This window comes from Pavona decussata, unplaced genomic scaffold (assembly GCF_977016875.1).
Source record: "Pavona decussata unplaced genomic scaffold, jaPavDecu1.1 SCAFFOLD_130, whole genome shotgun sequence".
Classification (NCBI taxonomy): Eukaryota; Metazoa; Cnidaria; class Anthozoa; order Scleractinia; family Agariciidae; genus Pavona; species Pavona decussata.
Window position 1 is genome coordinate 3,013,323 of NW_028145544.1, and position 24,545 is coordinate 3,037,867.

Here is a 24,545-nt window from a genome sequence, read left to right on the forward strand (position 1 = left end):
TTTTTTGTGAGATAGATTGGGGTGGGGATGTGTCAAATTGAAGAAAATCTACATGACTTAGTATAGGGCACGTCGCTTTTAAAGGAACTTGGATTAGAAAAAAAAAGTAATAATAAAAATTGAAAATCAGAACTTGCAGTGTAAAACAATAATGAAATAAAAGGATAGATAGTATAGAAGGTTAAATTATATTATAAAACATAAAATTCTTATTCAAGTCTTTTCATCGCAACTATAGCCTACGTTGCTATTTCTCACAACTACAGTCTGATAGAAGCTTTTAATGATTCGTCAGTTCTCCATTTTCGCTATACTGAACAAAATATGAGTTTACTCAGCTTTGCACCTGTTAAAAGATAATGTGCGGCAAATTTGAAAAATATTTACACTGACAGCAGTATCGTTGGCTGAACAATTGTTTTCGCTGTGAAAGTTTAAAGTTTTTGTATTACGATCCCCGCCTTTTAAAGGAAGATAAAAGAGATAGTCAAAGTTAAATGTTTTTCGTATCATTTTTTATTGTTAACTGAGAATTCTCCTTTCGTTAGCTCTTCAAAACCTTATATTTACTTACAAACGTGCGTGTGTTACAACATATTAGGGGCCTTAAGCAGAGGCGACGACCACGCCAACGAAAACAGAACTTAAAAGTTACTTTCGGGTTTTCTGAACTAAATTCGCAATGATTTTTTACTTATTTCGTTAGTGTAGTGTGGCCGAACTGTACAGGATCCTGTACAGTTCGGCCACGGAGCTAACGTCATAGTGGCGGCTTTAAAGTTCAGAAAAAGAAAGGAAAATTAATCATCATGCGTTCACGTTCTCCATAAAACCTTGAATGTGGTCATTTCACGTCGTTGTTTTGCAGAGGACGGCAAAGAAATGTATCAAACTGTATAACGCACGTGCAGAGCCAGTGTTTTGCTAATTAAAACCATATTTTGTGACGTTCTCGTGGCCGTCGTCGTCGTCACTGCTAAAGGTCCCTATTTTCTGTGAAATCCAAACTAGTCCCTTGGACGAGTCCCTTGAAGTTTTAAGGTACTTGTCCAAGAACAGTTCACCCCAAGGGGAAAAAGTGATTTTGAAGGGACGTACCCTTCAATTAAAACCAGGTGGAATGTGTGGCACGAGTCGCATGCACCGTTTTTTCGTCCCTGCCACGACTGGACTTGTTCGTGCAAATGGGTATAGTTCGCACGTTGGTTGTTGTTGTCTCGTGCGTGCCAACCTTTAAGGTGCTATTTATAGGACATTTTCACTATGGCGTCATTTTACTGCAACTACCAGAATCCTTCGGGTTTTTCTTTTCTCATGCTTATTAGAGCTATTGTTCTTTGCTCTCCACTGGGATTACAAAATTTGCATTTGAAAAGGAAAACGAAATGAATTCTGGTAGTTGTAGTAAAATGACGCCATCATGAAAATGGCCTATTAAGCCTGGTTTACACGTACGACGCAAGCATAAGCACAAACATAAGCACAAGAAACCTACGTGTAAACCGGTGCGACGCCAGCATAAGCGCCTTGTGCTTGCGCTTGTGCTTATGCTTGCGTCGTCCTGGTTTACACGTACGACGCAACGACGCAAGCATAAGCACAAGCACAAGAGAATGGAACGATTTCCTTTCTCTTGTGCTTGTGCTTATGCTTGCGTCGTTGCGTTGTACGTGTAAACCGGGACGACGCAAGCATAAGCATAAGCGCAAGGAAAGGAAACTGAAAAACAGTGACAAGTTGTCAGCGTACAATCTAGTTACTCATGCGTTGCCATTTTCCGCCATGTTGGAATCAAATCTCGCGCCAAAAGGCAGCCCGGCTGCGCGATTTCGCCAAATTTGTTTGCTTCTGCGCTTGCGTATGTCACGTTATGCTTATGCTTATCGCACGTGTAAACATCCTTGTGCTTGTGCTTGTGCTTATTCTTATGCTTGCGTCGTACGTGTAAACCAGGCTTTACGCTGCACAAGGTGGTTCTAAGTTTTAAGTCTGCGGATTAAATCCTAAAGAGTGACCATTCAAATGAAAGCTACTGAGTAGTACTTTCCTGTGGTGCTGTTTGTTATGCTATACAAGGTGGTTCTTAATTTTGAGCCCGTGGATGAAATTCGGCGAAAGTGTGACTAACGAAATGAAAGTTTCTGTGCAGTACTTTCCTTGACGGTGTTCGTGTTTTGCAAAGAGCAATGCGGTGTTCTTTTTGGTATGTAACTTTGCCGCCAAATGATCTTTAACTAAACCGTACGGTGACCAATAGTGCAAGGTCCAACTCAGCCGTTTCTTTCTACTACTCTGTTTCAATGATATTACAAGTGTTTCCTTTTCCTTTCTCTTTAAATGAGTTATACAATTCAGCTACTCATGCTGCTATATGCATCCTGTTGTGAGAATGGCGCAAAACCACAAAATATATTTATCTGTTCTTGCCACCAGATTAAAGTAAAGAGGCTTCTCTCTTGTTAATCTTTGTCTACAAGAAACGTCTTTTACTCGCGTCTTCAACTTCAATGTTTGCTCAGTATTGAAACATTCTTTTGCGAGGTCAACGCACGGCTGTTAAGATAAGCCTTTTATCTATCCCCTCCCACCCTGTCCTTTGCTAAATCTTGGTCTCCAAGAAGTCATTTTCGCTTGCTCTGTCTTTAGGAGACAAAATAGTCACCGTGCAAGCGGCGTTTCGTCGCCTGCCTTTTGGCAAATCCGACGGATCATAACATGGGTGTGTCGTAGTCCGGTTGCGTTGATTGTTTATCTCCTCATCGCTATGTTTACTGCTAGGTTCATTATTATGCAATGCCTTCTTATGGGAGAAAGGTGATCCGTTTTGCTTGGAATAGTTCTGTTTTCGCTCGACATTAGGAGAACATTTTCTCTTTGGCTCCCCCGCGCAGCGTACCCTGTGTACATTTTGATCTGACGGTGTACCGTTAACTAGATCACCGTTCTGCGTTGGAATGTCATTTTGTGAAACTCTACACAAGAGGGAATCCGATAGAGATTTTCGTTTTCTAAGTGGAAGCTCTTCAGGCTGTAACTGACTGCTGTTGATTTCCTCAGAGGACTCTTTTTCTGACTCCAGAGAGGGCCTTTTCGAGGAACATGATGAGCCAAGGTCTCCATTCATCATTACCGGAGAGCACTTTTCTGTGGGCCCGGGAGAATTTGTCCCTTGAAAAAAACACTTTGTACGCATATTGTCTTTTTCAGAATTGCCAAAAGGATTAACAGAATCCAGTTGGGCTTGGAATGGACTTCCAATGTCCATTTCAGCGCGTTGGTTCCCAACAGGGGAGCGCGCTCCGCACAGGGTATTTTCCACATTTAACTCTGGCTGCAGTGGCTGAGGAGTCGCATACGATCCAGGCTTATTGTTGCATGGTTTTGCGGCTCCCTGCTCGACACGTGACAATTCTTTTGGCAGCGCATGCTGAATATCTTGCTGCAGCTCTTTTTCATCCGTTGGTTCAACCTCCCCTGGGACGGATTTAGGTGAAACTAATGTCCCGGATGTTCTTCTTGGTCTTCGTCTTGAACTGAACACCACTTTGTCCGCTGCCCCTAAAACGTGACGTAAACAGGACAATGAATGAGTGATTGTCAGTTATGTAGGGCGTTTTCAATTTATTTATTTACCGGGTAGGTCTGTCACTCAGTACTGAGCAATTTAGACCACTCTAAAATAAATAAATAAAATAAAATAAAAAAAAGGTCGGTAGATGTTAAAAAATCCATTTTAAATGCAGTTAGTGAAAAAGGAATGTACCAATTTGAAAGATGAGTTTTATCGTAGTCCTTCGAATCTCTTCAAAATAGCACGTACCATTTTCGGAGTGATTATTTTTCAAGATTTTGCAGCACCATCCCTTCAAAATGACTCATCCGATTTACAGACTGGCCGGTCTGGCTGGCAAATGGAAAGCCCTCTCAGTTAATCTTCAGGGCCCGGTTGTTCGAAAGCCGATTAACGCTAATCAACGATTAAAAGTTAGCCGAGGTTTTCGTCTCGCTCATTAAAAATGGTAAAGAAAAGTCTAAGGTAAACTTAGGGACAAAAATCTTTTGGACGATTCCTTATGGATTAGTAAATATACTCGAATCAAAGTTCACGTTAACTTAGGGTTAGCTTAATCGGACTTTGAACAACTGGGCCCAGATGTGTCTCTCCGTCCACGAGAATTTGTGGGGACATTATTACAACACTTGGGACTGAAACAAAATCAAACCAGAACGGACGCGAATAACAGAACAAACCATAAAGAAATCGAAGCACGTGCATGTAGCCGAAGTCAAGCAGGAAGAAACGCGTGAAAAGAGGTCATGATTGCTGTAGAGTTAAGTTCTGAATTAGATGGTGAACATTTAAAGTGCCCCTAACCCTTCAATTTGTTTTCTTTTGGTAGATTTCCATATCTTTCAAGAACTAATTTTCGAAAAAAAAATTGAGAAATATTGAATCCTTTTTTTTACGAGCGCTAGAAGTGAAGGCAGTCTTGTCGATATTTTCACCTATCGTTCGCATTAGTCCCCCACTCGGCCAAATATGGAGCGTGACGTAAGGAAAGGACATCATGCAAAAACCGAATATTTGCGGTAATGCTTCAATTGTAAACAGGGAAAATAGTTGAAAAATGTGTGGTTTTTGGATGCAGCAACTCTCGAAATGTAGAGAAAGGAATCAGCATGCATAAGATTCCTTCTGAATCCTTCTGGTGTCCTTTTCTTACGTCACAGCTAAGAAAGTGTCAAATATTGGACGCTTCTCATTGGCTCGTTCCTAATGAGCCCACGACACAAAAAGTTGTCCAGCGGGGCTTAAAACGCGCAAAAATTTAAAAATTTCAGTAACTTTTAGCGCTCGTAAAAAAAAAGGATTCAATATTTCTAAAAAAAAATTTCACAGATATGGAAATCTACCAAAAGAAAACAAATTGAAGGAGTAGGGGCACTTTAAACAAGTCACAAAACACGAGATATGCGCAGTGAAGAAGCGAATGTGAGCCTTTCTTGGCACTCAATTGAAAAAATGCTTCACCTGGGGAAATTCTCATTTAATATAAGTAAAATGCTATTCCGAGTCGCTCTCTGCCTTAGAAACTCTCGACTAGCGTCTGTCTGTACGAGCTATTCAAGTTTGTCAGCTTCCTCAGTCTCATGATATATTCAAAGAGAATATTTCGATTGTCTACTTTTGGAATAGAGATATTTTAAATTGCTTCAGCCTCCTCTTCAACGTAAAGGTAAAAGGTAAGTCAAATTTATTTCTGCACGGTTAAATTTAAAGCTAGAATCTTGTGTGGCCTTGTACATCAAACAAAAATCTTGAACAAACAGAACAGAAGGTCCAAAGCTCGCCTGCCAAGGTTCATGTTGCACAATTATCTCAAAATTACTGCATAAACGTCATGTTCTTTTCTTACCCCTTGGTTGTAACTGTGGACTGGGCCTCAACAAGGGAGACGAAACGCTTCTGTCGTCGTCTTCCCCAATCAGCTCTGTTTCTGAGTCATGCGCATTTTTGTTGGATGAGATCCGGCGCAGTTCCAGCAAAGGACTATGGGGCATTGAAGATCGGAGCGAGGTTCGCTGGGTTATCATGCTCATGTCTGCGTCCGGGAGACTTGGGACAGCGGCGGACTTTTTCTTCCTACGAGAGCTGAGCTCCTGATGTTTTGTCAACAATCCCGGCACACCGCCAAGCACCAAACGGTGTTGCTTCATGGGAAGTTTAAGCCTGGCTTGCGCATGCGCATAGTACAAGCTGAAGTTGCTGCCGATTACAGAAATTGGCAAGGCGACGATCAGCACTCCGCAAACGGCGCATGCTCCGCCGATGATTTTCCCCGGCCACGTTTGGGGGGTGAGATCACCGTATCCCACGGTTGTCATGGTAATGAGGCACCACCAAAAGGATTGCGGGACGGAGCTGAATACTGATTGGTGGTTAATCATGATTTCAATGTAGTAGACGATGCTGGAGAACATTACTACTGGGATTAGAAGGATAAGTAGGAGGAGAACAAGCTCGTGTGAACTGGCCTTGAGTGTGTGAATCATGATTTGAAGACCGTACGACAGCTTTACAAACCTGAAAAAAGAAAGTTTTATACCAAAGTCAATAGGCCATTTCCAATTTGCTGTGAACCTCACTATGAAAGCCAGGCTAAGTGCAAAACTTTCCATATGAAAATTAGTTCAGTTTTCAGTTAATTTTTTTTGCCACTATCATTACACATCGTTACAAGATAAATATATATTAAAATATAAAAGATAAATAAATAACAATAGAGAGAGACACATATGGCGAGGATACCTACAGAGATACCATTGCAGCTTATACGAGCTATAGGCTCTTACTACTAAACTACTGCCAGTTTTGTTTGCATATGAATGAAAACTAATTTTCATAAGAAACCTTTGCACTTAGCCTCGCTTTCATAATGAGGTTCAAAGTAACTCGGAAATGGTCTATTACAAAATCGATTTTAAGCATCCAGAGGGAACATCTCTGCCGGAAGGGAAGTGATTCAGTGGGGAGACTGCGAGAGAAACAGAGAAAAATGGAGCGAAGAAAAAAGAAACATAGTTGGAATACTTAAACAGGAAATTTCGGTGTAAATAGGGCCAGACCAAGGAGAAATTTGATGCCGATGACTGTAAGTGTTTTAAGGGTTAAAGAACAGCAAATAAAAAGGTAGCACACCATAACAGAGTCAGGATTATCTCGTCGACTTTTGTCAAATGCCGATGTCAAGTGGCATGATGAAACTTCGGTCTGTGGTCGTCGATTATCGATTGATCTAGTGACTTTTGCCTCTTATCATGCTGAACAAGGTGTTATACACTTTGAGTCTGTGATTGAAATCCTTAATTATGGCGTTTAATTGAAAGATACAGGGCAATAGTTTCCTGTGGTGTTGTTGGCTTCGTCGTATAAGGTGGGAATCGTAAAGTTTGGTGCGTCAAATGAAAACTGCTGAGTAGTACTTTCTTGAGGTGCTGTTTCTCATGCTGTAACAAAGTGAATATGCTTTTGAATATGTCTTTGAGCCTGTGGATAAAATCCTAAAATGTGACCGTTGAAGCGAAAGCTACTGAGCAGTACTTTCCTGTGGGGATTTTTATTATGCTGTAACAAAGCGATTCTAAATTTGAGTCTGTTGATGACATCCTAAAGTGTGACTATTCAAACGAAAGCTACTGAGCAGTACTTTCGTGTGGTGCTGTTTATTACGCTGCACAAGGTGGTTATAAATTTTGTGTCTGTGTATGAAATCCTAAAGTGTGACCAGTCAAATAAAAGCTACTGAGCAGTACTTTCCTGTAGTGCTGTTTATTATGCTGCACGAGGTGGGTCTGACTTTTGGGTCTGTGCTTGAAATCCTAACGTTTGTAGCTTATGGCCGTCTGTGTTTGTTTTACCGGGTTACTAAATACTTCGTTGTCCTTTATTCTATGCCATACCTGAACAGCCTCAGTACCCGAATGACCAGAAACATTTTCACTTTGTAGTCATCGTAGAAATAAGAAACATAGAATGGTAAAATCGATATCAGATCGATCCAGTTCATGGGCTTCTCGAAGAATTCGAGCTTTGTCGGACAGAAAATCACTCTGATTAGAAATTCTAGTGTGAAAAAGCTGCTGCAGACGATTTCAAGAATTTTCAGTCCGTGGGGATTTCCCATGATTTCTCCTTCTTTGCGAATTCCTGGCAGAGTGGAGGCGCAAAATGCGGCAATAGACAGACTGATGAAGAAACAAGAGAGATATGATACGACCTGTGGAGGAAACAGAGAAAATTTTCAGTATTTGGTGTCAATAAAACGCACTTACTACTTATCTTACAATGCTTTCGATGGTATAATGTGAAAGATTTCGCGAATGACACAGGCCTTTAGGGGCAAGTCTGTCTAGAAATAGAAAGTTACTGAGCAGTACTTTCCTGTGGTGCTGTTTATTATGCTGTACAAGGTGGTTCTAACTTTTGAGTCTGTGGCTAAAATCCTAAAGTGTGACCATTCTAATGAAAGCTACTGAGCAGTACTTTCCTGTGGTGCTGTTTATTATGCTGTACAAGGTGGTTCTAACTTTTGAGTCTGTGGCTAAAATCCTAAAGTGTGACCATTCTAATGAAAGCTACTGAGCAGTACTTTCCTGTGGTGCTGTTTATTATGCTGTACAGGGTGATTCTAACTTTTGAGTCTGTGGCTAAAATCCTAAAGTGTGACCATTCTAATGAAAGCTACTGAGTAATACTTTCGTATGGTGCTGTTTATTATGCTGTAGAAGGTGGTTCTAACTTTTTAGCCTGTGGATGAAATTCTAAAGTGCAACCATTCAAATGAAAGCTACTGAGCATTACTTTCCTGTGGTGCTGTTTATTATGCTGTACAAGGTGATTCTAACTTTTGAGTCTGTGTATGAAATTCTAAAGTGTAACCATTCAAATGAAAGCTGCTGTGCAGTACTTTCCTGTGGTGCTGTTTATTATGCTGTACAAGGTGGTTCTAACTTTTGAGTCTGTGGCTGAAATCCTAAAGTGTGACCATTCTAATGAAAGCTACTGAGCAGTACGTTCGTATGGTGCTGTTTATTATGCTGTAGAAGGTGGGTCTAACTTTTCAGTCTGTGGATGAAATTCTAAGGTCAACCATTCAAATGAAAGCTACTGAGCAGTACTTTCGTATGGTGCTGTTTATTATGCTGTACAGGGTGGTTCTAACTTTTCAGTCTGTGGATGAAATCCTAAAGTGTGACCATTCAAATGAAAGCTACTGAGCATTACTTTCCTGTGGTGCTGTTTATTATGCTGATGTACAGGGTGATTTTAACTTTTGAGTCTGTAGATGAAATCCTAAAGTGTGACCATTCAAATGAAAGCTACTGAGCAGTACTCTCCTGTGGTGCTGTTTATTATGCGGCACAAGGTGATTCTAACTTCGGAGTCTGTGGATAAAATCCTAAAGTGTGAATATTCAAAGGATAAACAATAAACACTACTTTGTTGTGGTACCGTTTATTATGCTGATTATGGCTGTGCAAGGTGATTGTTACTTTTGAGCCTGTGAATGAAGTGCCACCTTTCAAATGAAAGCTACTGAGCATTACTTTCGTTTCGCATTGTTTGTATTATTCAGGAAATTTGCATAATCAAGTCTTGGATTTTCACTTTTGAGCTGAAGCAGTCTGCAAAGCGAAAGCGTGAAACGAAAACAATATTTTTCCATTGAACGCATCATAATTTTGCGAACTTGTTAGTGGCAACAAAAGGTCACTAAGCGATGTGTCTTCTTCGCAAACAGCTCAACACAAAGCAATTTAAAATAACGTCGATTTCGTTTAATGACGTCACATGCACCTGCTTCATCCAGCAATGTGATTGGCTAAGGAATACGTTTCTTTCTTCACACGAATTCAATTAGTGGAACTTAATTGGAAAGATATCCGCCATGTTTTTAGTTGATCACATTCGTTTGTCGAGCAACCGACCTTCCATACGTTGTTAGAATTGAAGGTTGTTTTGACCGGATTTCTGCAATAGCATTTAATAAACGATTTCAGTTAGTCGCGCTTTTAAAGAGGCTCATTTTTGTCGAAAAGCGATCTTCATTAGTCTAGGCTTTGTCTTGCAGATAGTGCGCTGTTCACGCTTATAATTCTCCTTTTTTTCTTTGTTGTATTTAGTGTGTGGTAGGTAAGTCTCCTCGCCGAATTACATCAAAACGTTTGCGCTGTGTTCGTATCATTTTCCCAACCGCGTCGCGCGAAATAAAGTCCTTTGCTTTTCGTTATCATTTCTCGAAATTGCCAGAGGTGGAAAAGATAATATTTATTGATTTCAACCGAGAGAGTGCAATATGGCACGTTGAGCGATACTTTAGCGGTGGGTTCCTTTACTCGGCGGCCGAAAATGTCAACAGAATCACACTAAACATACCTCTTCTGTTTGTTGTTCAATTTTAAAATGCTTGTTTGAAAGTGATTGGCAAAAAAATACCGCTTGCTCTTTTGTGGCGGTGCTGCGCAAAATAAAGACAATCTTCAAGTAGAGACTAAGATTTTCTGAGAGATCGAATTTTTAAATGAGGTAACATCACTAAAAATTATGACTGAGTTCGATCAGTTCGGCCAAGCGTCCGTAATGGAACAAATCTGCAACTTTGAACGCAACTGAGAAACAGATAAAATAATTGAATGATGGATGGATTTTGCCTTCGGGGGACTAAATTACGTGGCATAAATGATTCTGATGAAGTGAAGATGCCCTGTGGCGTTGATAATATTTCAAGAGCCCTATTTCCTAAAAACTGAATTTGGACGGAGATATAGAAAACAGCGTTTTAATTTTAATTGAATTTGTCGTCAATAGCGTAACTTGATTTTTGAGGAGTCGCGGGTATTTTCTTGGTCATAAGCGAAACCACTAAATAAATTTTATTAAAAAATACGAACCACAAACGTGCAAATGTTAAGATGTGATTTAACAATTGCACCATGTTGAGCTTTACTCAATTGTGTCAGTAAATATTCTAGTTTACCTTCGCTAGCTGAGAAGAATGCGGTTCGTCCATTATGTTCCATATTTTTGGTTGTATTCTCTTCCAGAAATTATCCTTACGGTCGTTGATTCCTGAAATGTCAGAAGAAGACCTCTCAAGGTCTCCTTGTTTGAGATCTTCGAAGCCAGGCCCCACGAAGGCTTTTAAGTTCTCTTCCGCCTCGCGATGCTTTGTATAAGTCGCCCAACAACATGGCTCCATTTGCTTTTCGTCGATTCCCCAGAACATCAGCTCTTCCTCGAACATAGGGCCGCACATGTCCGTGGGATAATGAAGCCTTCCAGTCCGGTAGTAGTTTAAAATTTGCGCAAACGCGCCTGGGTGCCGGTCGTAGAAAAATTCACGTTTTCCTGAGCTATCCGACGAAACGTTCTCGGCGATCCAGTAAAGTCTTGTGTCTGGGATGTTCTTGAGCGTAGAAACGTGTGTTTCATGACGACATCCACCAACGTTTATGAGAATTCTTGATTTGTCGGACGCTTCACATTGCGATGTCCCTTCAAAATCCATGACGAAACGCTCTTCTTTTTAAATGTTACTGGGATTTAGCGATCGACTTGAAGTGCTATAACAAGAGGTCGCTTTCTCATTTGCTTCTTTTGCGATTTTGTTTGGGTTATCCTTTCGGTCGATGAATCGGCCGATGAGAGTTGTCTCCACCTTGCTCTTTTCTGAGGTCAGATCCCCGGGAAGCTAGGCTTGAATTCACTTGCTGTAGTCACCCTATAGGATATAAGATTAAAAGCAGCACTTTAAAGGCGGTTTCATTTGCACTGCAGAACATAGAGAGCAGGTGATATCACGCTTAGCAGTAGCTTAGATTCTTGCCTGATAATTTCATTAGCGGCGGAAAATTTGGATTGTTCAAAGATGATCGTACCATCTCCAGGAGACCTTTTTGTCGAGGGATAAGTGAAAGGAAGAAACATCAAGATTGTCTTCGGCGAGTTTTAACGCTATTGTACGTGTCTGTAGGCTAGTTTTGAAAAGTCGACTATTCTAATAAATTCATGGCCGCGCAAATATTGGATTGAAGAAATGGTTTTTAGACAATGGATTGTTTACAAATTGCTACTAAAGAATGAAAACCAGTTGAAAACCCCGACTGCTAGAATCATTAAGGCTGATAAAAGTTTACGTGAAAGCGTGCGCTTGACATTTGCGCAGCCAAAGTAACATACAGGGACGTAATGAATGCTAAAATCAAATAAAACTACACTGCCGTAAAATAATCAAGATATTCAAAGTGGCTTACTTTGTTTTGGTTCGCAAATCGATGTAATTATTTCCTCGCCTTGATGTTGATGCCGATATTTTCCCAGTAGTTATTAAAATGGCGCGCGCGCTGTCGTGAAAGACTAACATTCGCTTTCGAAATTGCGTTGCGCGAGATATGCAAAGTAAATGCTTAAATACACGAAAATCGCCTCGGCTTTTGAGCTGTTTTAAACAACAATGCAACTACCTACCGGGCTAATTGACTACCGCGCCCGTAAAAACAAATGTCGTATCCACTGAGGTTTACCATTGAAACGGGAATTCAAAGTCTGGCTTTCAAGGTTTTTCTTAATAATAATTATAATAATATTTTTTGTTTGTTTTTTTTTTTTCGTTGGCATTTAGCCGTCTTGCAGCGTGTTAAAGCAGTTTTGCGTAGAGTAACTTTTTTTTTCCAGGTTTATTTGCCTAATGCAAGGAGAGAAATTAATTAGATAGATTCTTCTTTTGAAAGCTGCCAAAATTAACGCAATTTGTGTGGGGAAAGAGATCGGAAAAACAAAAAATAGAGTGAATGGGATTATCGCCAAAACGAAAAGGCCTTGCCTGGAATTAAAATTTGTGATCAATAAGTAACGACTTAATGGTACATTGTGGATAATTGCCAAAGCCCCTCATTAAATTTAAGGCAAGAGTATTTGCCATTATTTGTACACCGACTTACGCTTATGGTTTAGAGCCTGAAAGGACATTAGAGACAAAAGGATATTAAAAAAATTAGATGCAAACTGTCCACGGAAATTCACAGTTTACCGATTACGCTCGCCATTAGAGCGCCTCGGCGCATTTAAAAACGCGACGGGCGGCAAAAAAAGGTTGTGTTAAAATTTCCTTGAGGACTTCAATGTTCACACCGTTTCTCTCGCAGAAGCTATTGCGCCATTTTGCTATCGTTTTGCAAGCACGTTTCATCACTGTCGGTAAATGTTAGCACGTCTCAGTGAAAATGTCTTTGTTTCGTGGAAGATGCCCCCAAGCTGACGTCTGTGTCGTTTTTCTGATATTGATATGCATTCATAATATCACGTAGGCCTCGATTTTTTTCTATAGCCTTTTACTGATGAGTCTGATATCTTAAGATATCGATCGTAAATTTTCCTGTGTCGATCTGTTTGGTGGTGGTTTTAAACGGCTTGCATAGGTTGATAAGCTAGCCGTATGAATAATAATAAATTAATCCCAAAAAGCCGGAATTTAGCGTCGTTCTTAAACAATAGTGAGGTAAAGCACACTTATCTTTTTTAACACGGACGGTTTACATTATTTAAATTCGTTCTCATTCCATACCGTTTACGGCAAATAAATTAAGTGCTCCCAATTACTTTTTGCTAATACCACTACAGTACAATCCTTTTTTTTTCAGGTAGTCATGGTCGAGATAATATATGTTACGTACAGTAAACTGCAATAAAAAACAAGACATTTGTTTTTCAGTTTTTACGTCTTTTCCAAGAATGTGACGAAGGTCGCGGAATAAGAAAACACAGTGTAGCCTCTAGATTTCGCGTAAACTTTAGGCAAAATTTGGAAGATGTATCTGAAAAAGTTTGCTGGTATACCGCGATATTCAACGCCCATGTTGCTTTCTCAGTGTTAACTCCAAAAACTTGTTTAAAGCAGCCTGCAGTATTACTACCCTCTCCCTCCCTTTTTGTATGCAAGTTCATCGCATTTATATTCCTGGGTAAAGGGGGGAGTGTTTCCTGTATAATGAATATTAGTCGCCAACCACTTTTAGGCATAACACTTCCAAAATGTAAATAATTACAACAGACAGAGACAGGTACCTCTTAAAAGTTGACATTTGGAGCTGCTTTGTTCGTTCATGCCCGGTTGAGAACTATCTTCCTCTCTTTATCTGTTTTACGATAGGATCGTGACAAGTGTTGCTTACCGAAACGTGATCTTGCTGACTACACATGTCCCGTTGATAAACGGAATTGAAAAGCACAATATAACTAAGCCTCGGCTATAGAAATCGCTAGAATAATCTGATGACATTTATGACCCTCTAACTTCCTGTATTTGTTTTAAAACATTACAGTGATATAAACTTTTCATTCGTTCCCATTAAGTCAGCAACTTGATTGGTCAGTTCAAGGTTCTGACGAAATCGCCATTGTTTGCCCACGTGCGTCAGGATGAGCATCATTTTAACTTTACAAAGATCTTTTCTGCAATTAATTTACCGCTTTTTGTGAACGTGCCCAGTGGATTTGATGAGTTCAGTTGAAGGTGACATCAACTCAGCGATTTCTGTGTGTGGTATTACGTGACACTAGTTTAATTGCCTGGATAGTTGTTTGTTTGCTTTGTTTTCAAAAGGCTCTTAGTGTCTAGACCAGCTTATTAGTCGTGTGATGCAAATGGAACTTTGAATTGGAGTTTGTGGATTAAGGGAAACCATTCAAACAAAAAAGATGTTGAGGAGTACTTTCTTGTGGTGCTGTTAGAATTATGCTTTACGACGTTCTAACTTTGACCTTGTAAATTTAGATGAGAGCTTTTAAGCAATTTTTTTAGCGTTTCTGTAGTGTTGACCGTTTATCGATGTTTTGAGAAACTTTCAAAGGATACTCATTGAAGTGGAAGGAGAAAAAACAAAACAAAACCTAAGGCAACTGCCCGGAGGACTTTTCTGAAAACAAGTTTTAACATTGGTTACCATTATATCTGTAAAGTTTTCTTATAAACTCGAAAGTAATTTATGGCTTCCGCTTGTGGTATTTTCAAATTCGTGACCATTAGTTAGTGTTGAAAGCAAACAATGCGCTCTTAACGTAAAATTACAGTTCGTTATTTTAAACGCTTAGTATGAATATTTTATTACCCCTTTTTCGCACGTTCAGTCATGCCATGTTACATTTCTTGAAGCGCTGTTTATTTTACTTTACAAGGTGGTTTTAAGCTAAAAAAAATCTGTTGATAACATCCCAAAAGTGTTACCATTCAAATGAAAGCATACTTTCTTGTGCTTCTAATTACCGAGACTGTGGATAAAATCCCATAGTGTGACCATTCAAAGGAAAGCTATACTGAGCAGTACTTTCCTGTGGTGCTGTTTATTATGCTGTACAAGGTGGTTCTAGCTTTTGAGTCTGTGGATGAAATCCTAAAGTGTGACCATTCAAATGAAAGCTACTGAGCAGTACTTTCCTGTGGTGCTGTTTATTATGCTGTACAAGGTGGTTCTAACTTTTGAATCTGTGGATGAAATCCTAAAGTGTGACCATTCAAATGAAAGCTACTGAGCAGTACTTTCCTGTGGTGCTGTTTATTATGCTGTACAAGGTGGTTGTAACAATTGAGACTGGGTGAATCCAATTTAAGTGTGACCATTCAAGTGAAAGCTACCGAGCAGTACTTTCTTGTTATCTATTGAATTATACTCTACGTGCACTTTCCTACAGAGCTGTGTGTTCACCAATTTTTCGAAGCAGAAATTAAAAACAGAAAAAGGTGTCTGAAATTATTCTTATTTTAGAACATTTGATTGACATAAACTGTTGCCTAATTCATGATCAGTACCTATCTAATATTTAATTTATGTTATAAGTGATTGCAAACATTACAGGTAAGTTTAGGCAAAGTTGATGTCTTTCAGAAGCAGGTCAATGCATTTCGCGCTAAACGCCGCCATATTGGAAACAAGGCAAGCTCGCCTCAAAATACAATGTTTATAAGGGAAATGCCTGACATCCGATATTAAATATTTCCCGTAAGTTTAGAAATCTGAACAAAGTAGGAATTAGGAATTTAGAATGCTGGGTAATAGAATACTCTCGTGAAGTCTGAGAATATATACGTAGTTGAGGAAGAAAACGTGTAATCGTACCTTATTTTTGATACATTTTCGCAGCTTGTAAAACCGTCGTTTCAAAGGTTAGTAGGAAACTGAATTTACATGCAAATTTATGCAGTTACTAAGTACTTACTCACAGAATTTTGCCTGAAGAATTTTTTTTGCCATTGATCTTTAGGTTAAAATTCAAGTATTCTTTGATGTCAAAATTATATTCGTTTTTCCGAAAATCAACACCGAATTTCGTGCCATGCTTGCCTACATTTTCAAAATGGCGCGTGTTTCTTCAAGACAATCTCTTTGAAAACAGCTGGTTTGTGAGTGCTTATTGATACACATAATTCTTTCAAAACAAGTAAAGTGAGTTGAAAGTAGAGTCATTTTCAGTTCCGATTTTCGATCTGAAATAGATTTTCTGTTCCATCCAAGAACGCAAAAGAACAAATCCTTGATTGCAATTGGTGGAGTGAGCCATGTCGGCTTATGTGAATCGTTCAGACGTTTTCAATTTGAATTTGGTTTGGAATCGTATGTTTTATTTAAAAATACAAATTCCAGTAAATAAGGCTGACTTCGCTTTGCAAGAAGCTGTATTCTTCTCAGTGAAAATCACTCACCTTCATCATAAATTGGATTTCCTCGACTGATAAAGTATTTCCAATTTACTTCTGGAATTATTCATCTCTTTGGTTTTAACTTGGCCGGCTGAGCTCAGAAATTGTTTCAAACTCCTTCTTGCAACCAGCTGTAACGACTTCAAAGTGAATGGCAGTAAAGCCTGTGCTTGCTTGCGTGCGTTTTAGTTTACCATTTTTTGGTAGCCGTTGAATCCCTTGAATCATGATTGGCTTATTTTACTCTTTGTTTTTGTAATGATTGACGAGATAAGAGTGTTTTGGTTTTGACAACGCGCATGTGACAAAATCTTGTTATTTATTCCCCGTTTTAGTTGATAAGAAAAAACTATTTTGAGCGGTGAACGTGATATTTTTGAAACGTGTTTTGTGGTTTGTCTTAAAGGTTTAACGTCATCCCATTGATGGAGTTTTACTCTAATGGCTTCAGTAATTGACGATTTAACTAACATGACGCAATCTGAGTCTCATTTACATTAACTGCTTTAAACGAAACTCTGGAAGTCGAGAATATTACTGGTAGTTAATATATACATCTTATTCGATAATTTTATATATAATACGCGCGGATATTTTGCGAGTTGTGGAGTGTTTTTCCGAGCAAAGTGTCTGTGCGTATTATATGTAAAACCATCGAATAAGAGATTTATTATTCCACTACGAAAAGATTTCGTTATTTTGGCTTCTCTTTTCTGGTAAGAGCGATGAAATACACCCGGCATTTTCTGTCTATCCAGCTGTCTATCAGTATATTTTGCGCGTTCTCTTGACCTTATTTGGTGAAATGACATAATAGCGGAATATAACATTCTCTATCGTACCGGCTTAGTGCACACGTCTAATTTTTTAACAACCACCTGCAGGGAGTCAATCTACTTTTTGAAAGAGATAGTTACTCTCTCCTGTTCTCATTACTTTAGACGTTCGTTAATCGTAATTTATGAAGGACCATTCTATTTTATAACTATATCCAGCGGTTACCAACGTTGAGATATTTTTGACACCTGGTCAATAACAGCAGCTGACTGAATACCTGTTGTATTGTGTATTATACCGTAAATATACGTTATTGAACTAGTTTGTTCGGTCGTTATTTAACAATTATCCTGCGAAATCGCGCGGAATATCGCCTGATATCGGCTAAAATCAGGGGATGTTCCGTAAGATTGAGAAAGAGATTTGGTGCAGAAAAGCTGGAGACGATCTTTATTTTGCCATTTTCTCCCCGACACACGAAATTAGGTATATCGAGGGATATCTGCTGTCTACGGACGACGAATGTTCAGTGCAGCATGACCATATTTGGGCAGTGTTACAATGTGTTGAATAATATTGGGATTTTTTTGCAAGTGCCAAATGTTTCTTACGCAAATTTGCCGTAACAAAGCATTTGTCTGTTGGTAAGCTCGCGTTACAAAGACGAAAGCTGAGTACGAACATTTTTTTCACGTTGCTTTTGCAAACGTTTTGCCAGAGTTGTAGACGAGAGACCTAGGCACAGCATGGCATATCGGCATACATATCTTATCGTACGCATATCATATCATATCATATCATATCATATCATATCATATCATATCATATCATATCATATCATATCATATCATATCATATCATATCATATCATATCATATCATATCATATCTGCATGCAGTCTTGCTTTGAACATATAATTCGAAACACAATTCACTGCAATCAGTTCGTAAGCGGTCTATCTTTCTGGTCTGTATAGCAAAATTCGGACCAATCAGAATGCTTCTCTTCATGATGGACTAGCTCCGCCGTATAATGAAAAGTGGGTTCGGACTTGAAATTTAAGTATTAGGCTAAAAATTATAAAAAATAACTTCTAAAATATCAATTCGTCTCTCAATTTCGCATTTTGTCATTCCTTCTTGGAAATGAAGGAATCATGAGACACTACAAAAATATATTTGCAGTTGCAAGCATTCATTCTTGTTAATTAAATGCAAATAATATAGCCCTGTCTTTGTTTCATTACGGCTTAAGGAGAGATTTTTAAACCCTCAAACCTCGAAACTTCCATTGACTTCGTGGTGCGCTTAATTTTATTTTATTTCCTCGTGTAAAGAGACATGATCTAAATTGTGGGGCCACTGCTTAGTTGGTGCTTTAATTGCAGAATCGTTCTTTTGTTGGTTCCACCGACAATATACAGAATTTATCAAAAGAAAACACCTTATATGTTTAAACTGAAACCCAGGTTTTTTTTAAGATTTCCAAGCAACCTCAGGTTTTGCGTAAAAGTGTAAATATACTGTGAATTTGGCAACTCATTAACACCATTTAAACCATTGATTTTTCTTTTTACAAAAGTACCTCGCAGAATTGTCATAAAATATTTATAAGGATGTACTTTCATGTATTTCTCTGGGTGTTTGACTAAGGAACCCGCTGAATACTAAAGTGATCCGAAATGTAAACATGACGCAATTCACATCTCAGGTCTCCTAATTGTAATACCACAAACTGTTTAACTGTATTATTCTTTTAAAATAAATATTCTATTTGTAGCGATTTGGAAACGCAAAGAGAGTGCTTTAGCTTTCGAGATTTAAGCATAAAAAGGAAAGACGACTGCAAGCGGTCACTTGAAACGTACGTTCATTGAAGTCAATGTTTTCGCTTTTACTGGCAGTATAGCAAGCGGACATTTATTGCAAAAATATTGTTTTCTCAGTTTTAACGTTACTGATGATCGCGGATAATTTATTGTAAAGGGCTTTAAGGCTCCGAGTCTCTTTATAGTACTGAGCAGTAAACGAGACTATTCATGAATTAATGATCGAAGAGATTAAATTTACTCGGCCGAATTTTTGTAAATAAACGTCACACTCAAATCCATATAGATCCATGCTTCTTATTTGAATTTTCCCAATTTCCAGATCCTCTTCTGTATATCATCTATTCTAGAATTGCACTAGACGTTTATTTTCGTTTGACCCGCTGGTGATATTTTTCGTTACTTCGTATTAAATTTAGCTTTCGTAAGCAGCAGCAACTAAACGACGTACGAAAACTTACCTTGAGGGCAATTTCTGCCCGGGAAAATTAATAAAGAAGAGGAGAATCGACTTACCATTTTGTTGGTGTCGAATTCTGGCTGTGTATTCCTGATTTTTCCTGCGCAAAGCGCACGTTATCAACATAAAGCAGGTTTGTAACGTTTTGTATTTGACACGGTGTTAACAGCTTGCCTTAGGTTGGACAATGTATTTTTCGCTCAAAAATGGCGGCTTTTGTTGGCTAGCTGCCCGCTAAGATGATTTGAATTTGAATAGAATCTTAAGTCTGTTAATTGATGTTCGAGATTCTAGAACTTTAAAATGTTTATACCACGTTTAGTTTATTTCCATGACTTTTGCAGAGGTACATTTTCTAGACACCGAGCAAAAATTTCAAAGCGCTCAACATCTTGTTTGAATAAAAATTGAAACTACGTTCAGAAATCTAGAATTTACGTAACATGTAATATTGCTTTGTAGATAAGATGTTTCTAGAAAGCATCAAGAAATGTCAGTTTCTAAAGGTGTATCCTTGACACAAACTGGTACACCCTCGCTGCGCATAGTTTGGCCAAAATCAGTCATATTTAAACACAGAAAAGACAGGAATAACCAGCACCTGATTTCAAAAGGCATCACTATGATAATTAGAATTAAATTCTGTATAGTGTTATACAGCTGTCGAAATTTTTAAATTTATTATTCTGCGCTTAAGATTAAGATTCAGATTGTTCAATATTTTTTCCTACGTTGATAGCAGACCTCCTTTTTGAAACGAAGCAACAAAATGTCTCTTACATTTGTCTTGCACATTTAATAGTTTTGTTTTTGACGGAATTGCCTAGTCCAAAGTCGTTTCTGGCTCGTCTTGGCCTGGATTCTACCTTCACGCGGTGACGAGTAACCTTTCCCGTCCCAGGTTTCGCGCGAACACCGTGGTAATAGGGATTACCTGGGGACAAGCCTGGTGCGGACCACGATTTGTCACGCAATCTTACGACTGCGTGTTAAAACAGCAACTAGTGATTTAACATATAATCTGATAAAATTTTGTGTGGTAAGAAAGAGAGAAGCAAATTTTAATTGATTAAAATTCTCAAACTCAAAACTTGGTGAAATTTTGCTTTGAATTTCTCCAAGAAATATTAATGGTTTGAGAAGCTATATCGAACACTCGATTGAGTGTTTAATCCGATTTCCAAGCATCTCGAGGTTGGTTAAAAAACTTGTCTGCGCCTCGTTTTTTTAAAATCACTCCATATAGTGATGTCCGATCTTACCCTTGCACTGAAGTAATGTAAACCGCATTTGAATATGTATATAAAAAATGCGCTATATAAATACCATTACCATTCTCGGAGTTTGAAAATCGGATGAAAACTTTCCCTCGTGTTGGAAATATTACAGGTAATTGCCTACACAAAGTTTTCCTCGTCGTTATTACTATCTTATTTGGAAGGCCACATTTTCAACATAATAAGGAAAATTTTACTTTTAATCTCATACATTCCCTCATTTTTCTTCAGATAATTGTCATTTTATGCTGTGGTTGAGTGTATTATAACACAATTATTCCGCTCTATATTTTCATTGAAGGTGTAAGAGGCTGCACAGGCAGCTTCTCACAATCCACCACTTGTCTCAAGGAGTCCGTTTTGTCACAGAGAAGTTTGTTTTACGCATTTAACTACGCTGCCGTTCTCACTCTTACACTGATATAGACATCAATCCTTATATTATTAAACATCTGTATATTAAAAGACAGCTTTCCCAGTCCACTGTTTCGCTATAAGTTCATGAATAACTCAAAGGTAGCTTCTGAAAATCCACCACATCTGCCTAAACGAGTTCTCATTGTCAAAGAGTGATTAGTTTACGCATAGGCCTTTTCAGCTACCTGCACCCTTCAAAAGCTCTATTTTCATTGGACCTTGATAACCTACAGCTGCATTGGTTTTAGGGTAGAGAGCATTGTTCTGTTGTTCGTTCTTTTGTCCTCTCGACCAACCATGTAAGACATTGCAAATGATACAGGTCGCCCCCTTGGCCTACGCAAACTCTCTCACTTTCACACTGAAATTGCTACCGATCCATGAAGGAAATCCTACTCGTGTCGAGGGATTCTTTGATCTTTAACAGCGTGAATATAGGTGCCGTCGTGATGAATGTTTTTTTTTTTTCGTAATAAGTTGAAAAAGACAAAAGCAATATTGATAAAAGCGTCATCTGCTTGAAACAGTGTCGGGACAAAATTGTGTTTTCTTCAGTTTGACAGCCAAAATATCTGAAGGCTGAGATAGCATCCTGTTTTTTCGCCTCTTGTGTTTTGACAATTATTTATTGTCATTTGTTATTGTCACAGAGAGTTTAGCTCAGCCGCCTAAGCGTTCTCACTTTCATACTGAAATTGCTACCAATCCATTTAGGAAATCCTCCTAGTCTCGAGGGATTTTAACAAGAAGTGGAAGATTTTAACTGGTAAACGCCGAGTGGTTATGAGTTCATGTAAGACTCAATTTTGTCAACGAATGATAAATATGAGCTTTGTTGGCTGATATGGGAAGTACATCTTTGACAGCGAGAATATAGATATCGTTCTGATGAACTTTTTTGTTTTTTGTTTTTTTCTGTGATAAGTTGAAAAAGACAAAAACGCTGTACTGATACGATGGAAAGCGCTCTCTGTTTGAACAGCATCGGAGTAAAATAAATTGTGTCTTCAGTTTGACAGTGTAGCGTCCTGTTTTTCTCGCCTCTTTTGTTTTGGCAACATTTCCTTAGAGCGGAATTAAAATTTAAACGAAAGCTGTCGTTCGAAAGGGATTTCATATACACAGAATATTTTTATTTCAAAAACAACCTTTTTATGCTGTCGAATCTCTTTCTTTCCAGTTGACCTCAAGATTAAACTAGCAGCTTTAGTTATTTTTTAAAATATTCGTAGAAGTAAGGGATAGAGGACAAATGTTAAAATGTCCAATTAACAGATATTAATTGAACTTACATTACGCGGTTTTCCATAATGGTCTTTTGAAATGAAAGCCTTTTGGCCTTGAGTTTGCTATAGCATTATATTAAGTGGTTCTGTATCATTTCTTTCTTCACTGGAGGTAAAACAAAACACCAATTTTGATTGGTTTCAAAGTTGATTTACTGTAACGTGCGAAGACAAAACAGAGAAATTGTTGCCAATATCGAGAATCTGTGTAAATTAATATCTAATAGTTTTTCAAAAGTGGAATGCTCTTCAACATATCGTTTATTATGGTAAGGCCGTCTACAAATGACACATGTAAATTTTCAATTTACGCAGAGTTCCGACTTTTTAATATCTTTGAACTTCAATTAAATTTTCAAGATATGAATATTGATTTTTCGGGAAAACAAACGCTCTTTTTGCTTATGCTCATATCCCAAAGTAAAAAAAAAATGACATAATTTCCTTTAAAATGGTAGCTCTTCCCAAAATTCTAAGTATTTTACACACGACGAGAAACAAAACCTTTTGACGGGAAAATACATAAATTATTTACTGCGCTTTTTCCCTAGAAAACTGCTGTATAGGGCCAGGGCCGAATATTCGTGAACAGCTATCATTTACCGTATACACAGTTGAAGAAAGTCAATCGTGATTTTACAAAATTTAAGTTCACCAAGTTTTTCTCCTAATAGCACTACACAAGAACACATTTGCCATAACTGCAGAAAATAAACATTGCCTTTTCGCAATGTTAAAGCTCAATTTTGACAATAAGGAACAACCTCAAGTTCTATTTGATAAACAACATGGTTTTCGGAAGCTTATGGGTGCATAATGTCTATGTCGCCGATCTTGAACTTATAAAATGAATTCTGAGACGGTTCAGTTGAAATACGAGTGAACACATTTTTTGTTAACGTTTTTTTGTGACCCTAAAGGATATATATATCTTTCGTGTGATGTTTATACTTAAAGTAAATGTATGCAAATCTTGCAGTCGCCTAAGGAGTTAATTCAATACGGCGGATTTCAGGTTTCTAACGCATATATTTCTGCTTAAAAGATGAAACCTTTGACAAAAGCTAAAAAAAGGTAAAATTCCATGCACGCCATTTTAAATCATGAAACCTCCAGTCATTTGTTGTTGATTTCGCATTTGTTCTCGGAACATTCCAGGTAAACGGAGAAGATTGTGTAGTTAACTAAATACAGTAAACGCACCCTTTCGTGTTAAAAACAATTGTTGGGTCTTTTAATATAAAAATTCTGTCGTTTGGTCAAACCGAAAATGGTAAATGGAGAGGCTTGGATCAGTACACGTTTTATCCGATTCGAGCCTTAAATATAAATTATATGTAATACATATTACTCGATTCAATGATGTAAAATGTATGGAAAAGCAAGCTATTTAAGGTTGAAGTTTACCTTTATAGGCTTGGAAGGAGTCTTTTTTAACGATGATGGCCACAGTCATCAGAGAGAAGTATCAATTATTGATTACCGTGGAATCCTCTACTCAGTATTGAACTGCAAAATTACACTGATCGACATTTGGGCCTAATTGCTGCAGGAAAAATAGAGAGCATGTATTAGCATAAGCTATGGTGGAATTAATATAGCTTGTCAGTCACCTAAGAGGTTGATAACAAAAATAACTGACAATCATGAACGGAAAGTTAATACAGACGGAGCAAAGTAAATCGCAATATTGCACTGCCAAGCAATTATAAGTCCAGCGAATCGTATCGCAGGCCTCAGATGGATGTTGTCCCTAACACACAGACTCAGTTAACGATAATTAAACTCGCAGATAAATACACTTTAAAATTAAATGTTGTTGGAGTGACGACCGTGATAAGAGTTCAAAATTTTGCCCACGTGTGCGGGTGTTTTTTTTTTTTTTCATTAAGAAATAAACATTAGGAATTGTCTTCCTGTTTCAGGTATATACCATAAAAAATTCGAAATTGCATTCTTGCTAATGCATCTCTCCAGCCACCGATTCAAAAGTTAGAACTAACTTTTACAGCATAACAAACAGCACACACTCAATAGTTAGATCCACCTTGTACAGCATAATAAAAAGCACCACAGGAAAGTACTGCTCAGTAGCTTAAATTTGAATGGCCACCACACTTTCTTTAAGATATCGTTGACAGACTCAACATGACACGTGGCTTGGATCTGAAAGTTGAAGCTTTAGTCTTAAAAAAAAACTCGATCCAAAAATAGAGATATAATCTCAAAACATTTAGTGTGTTCCGA

At 38.2% G+C, this 24,545-nt stretch overlaps 1 protein-coding gene and 1 long non-coding RNA gene across 12 annotated transcripts in view; one reads left to right on the forward strand and one right to left on the reverse strand.

Moving 5' to 3' along the window:
• The window catches only part of LOC146468692 (uncharacterized), a 44,562-nt gene that overhangs the window by 12,281 nt on the left and 7,736 nt on the right, over window positions 1-24,545 (forward strand). The gene's annotated exons all lie outside the window — the stretch shown is intronic.
• On the reverse strand, window positions 1,474-23,838 carry LOC146468694 (uncharacterized). Of its 10 annotated transcripts, none has more exons than XM_085124494.1 (5): window positions 23,706-23,838; window positions 10,539-11,282; window positions 7,462-7,778; window positions 5,418-6,085; window positions 1,474-3,558 (listed from the first exon to the last, which is right to left on the reverse strand). In XM_085124494.1, the coding sequence occupies exons 2-5, from the start codon at window positions 11,067-11,069 to the stop codon at window positions 2,600-2,602; spliced, it is 2,475 nt and encodes an 824-aa protein (XP_084980620.1). In that variant the 5' UTR covers window positions 11,070-11,282; window positions 23,706-23,838; the 3' UTR covers window positions 1,474-2,599. The 10 variants fall into 10 exon arrangements, with proteins under 10 accessions (XP_084980620.1, XP_084980616.1, XP_084980614.1 ...); XM_085124490.1 differs by lacking the exon at window positions 23,706-23,838 and adding an exon at window positions 19,375-19,514; XM_085124488.1 differs by lacking the exon at window positions 23,706-23,838 and adding an exon at window positions 16,257-16,413.

What these genes read in the sequence shown, in the direction of transcription:
- LOC146468694 (XM_085124494.1), bottom strand. Translation starts at nt 11,069, where the DNA reads ATGGATTTTGAAGGGACATCGCAATGTGAAGCGTCCGACAAATCAAGA. An exon ending in ATTCTTCTCAGCTAGCGAAG is followed by an intron (nt 7,779 to 10,538) that starts GTAAACTAGAAT and finishes TTTCCTCCACAG; the next exon opens with GTCGTATCATATCTCTCTTG. An exon ending in TCCACAGTTACAACCAAGGG is followed by an intron (nt 3,559 to 5,417) that starts GTAAGAAAAGAA and finishes GTCACGTTTTAG; the next exon opens with GGGCAGCGGACAAAGTGGTG.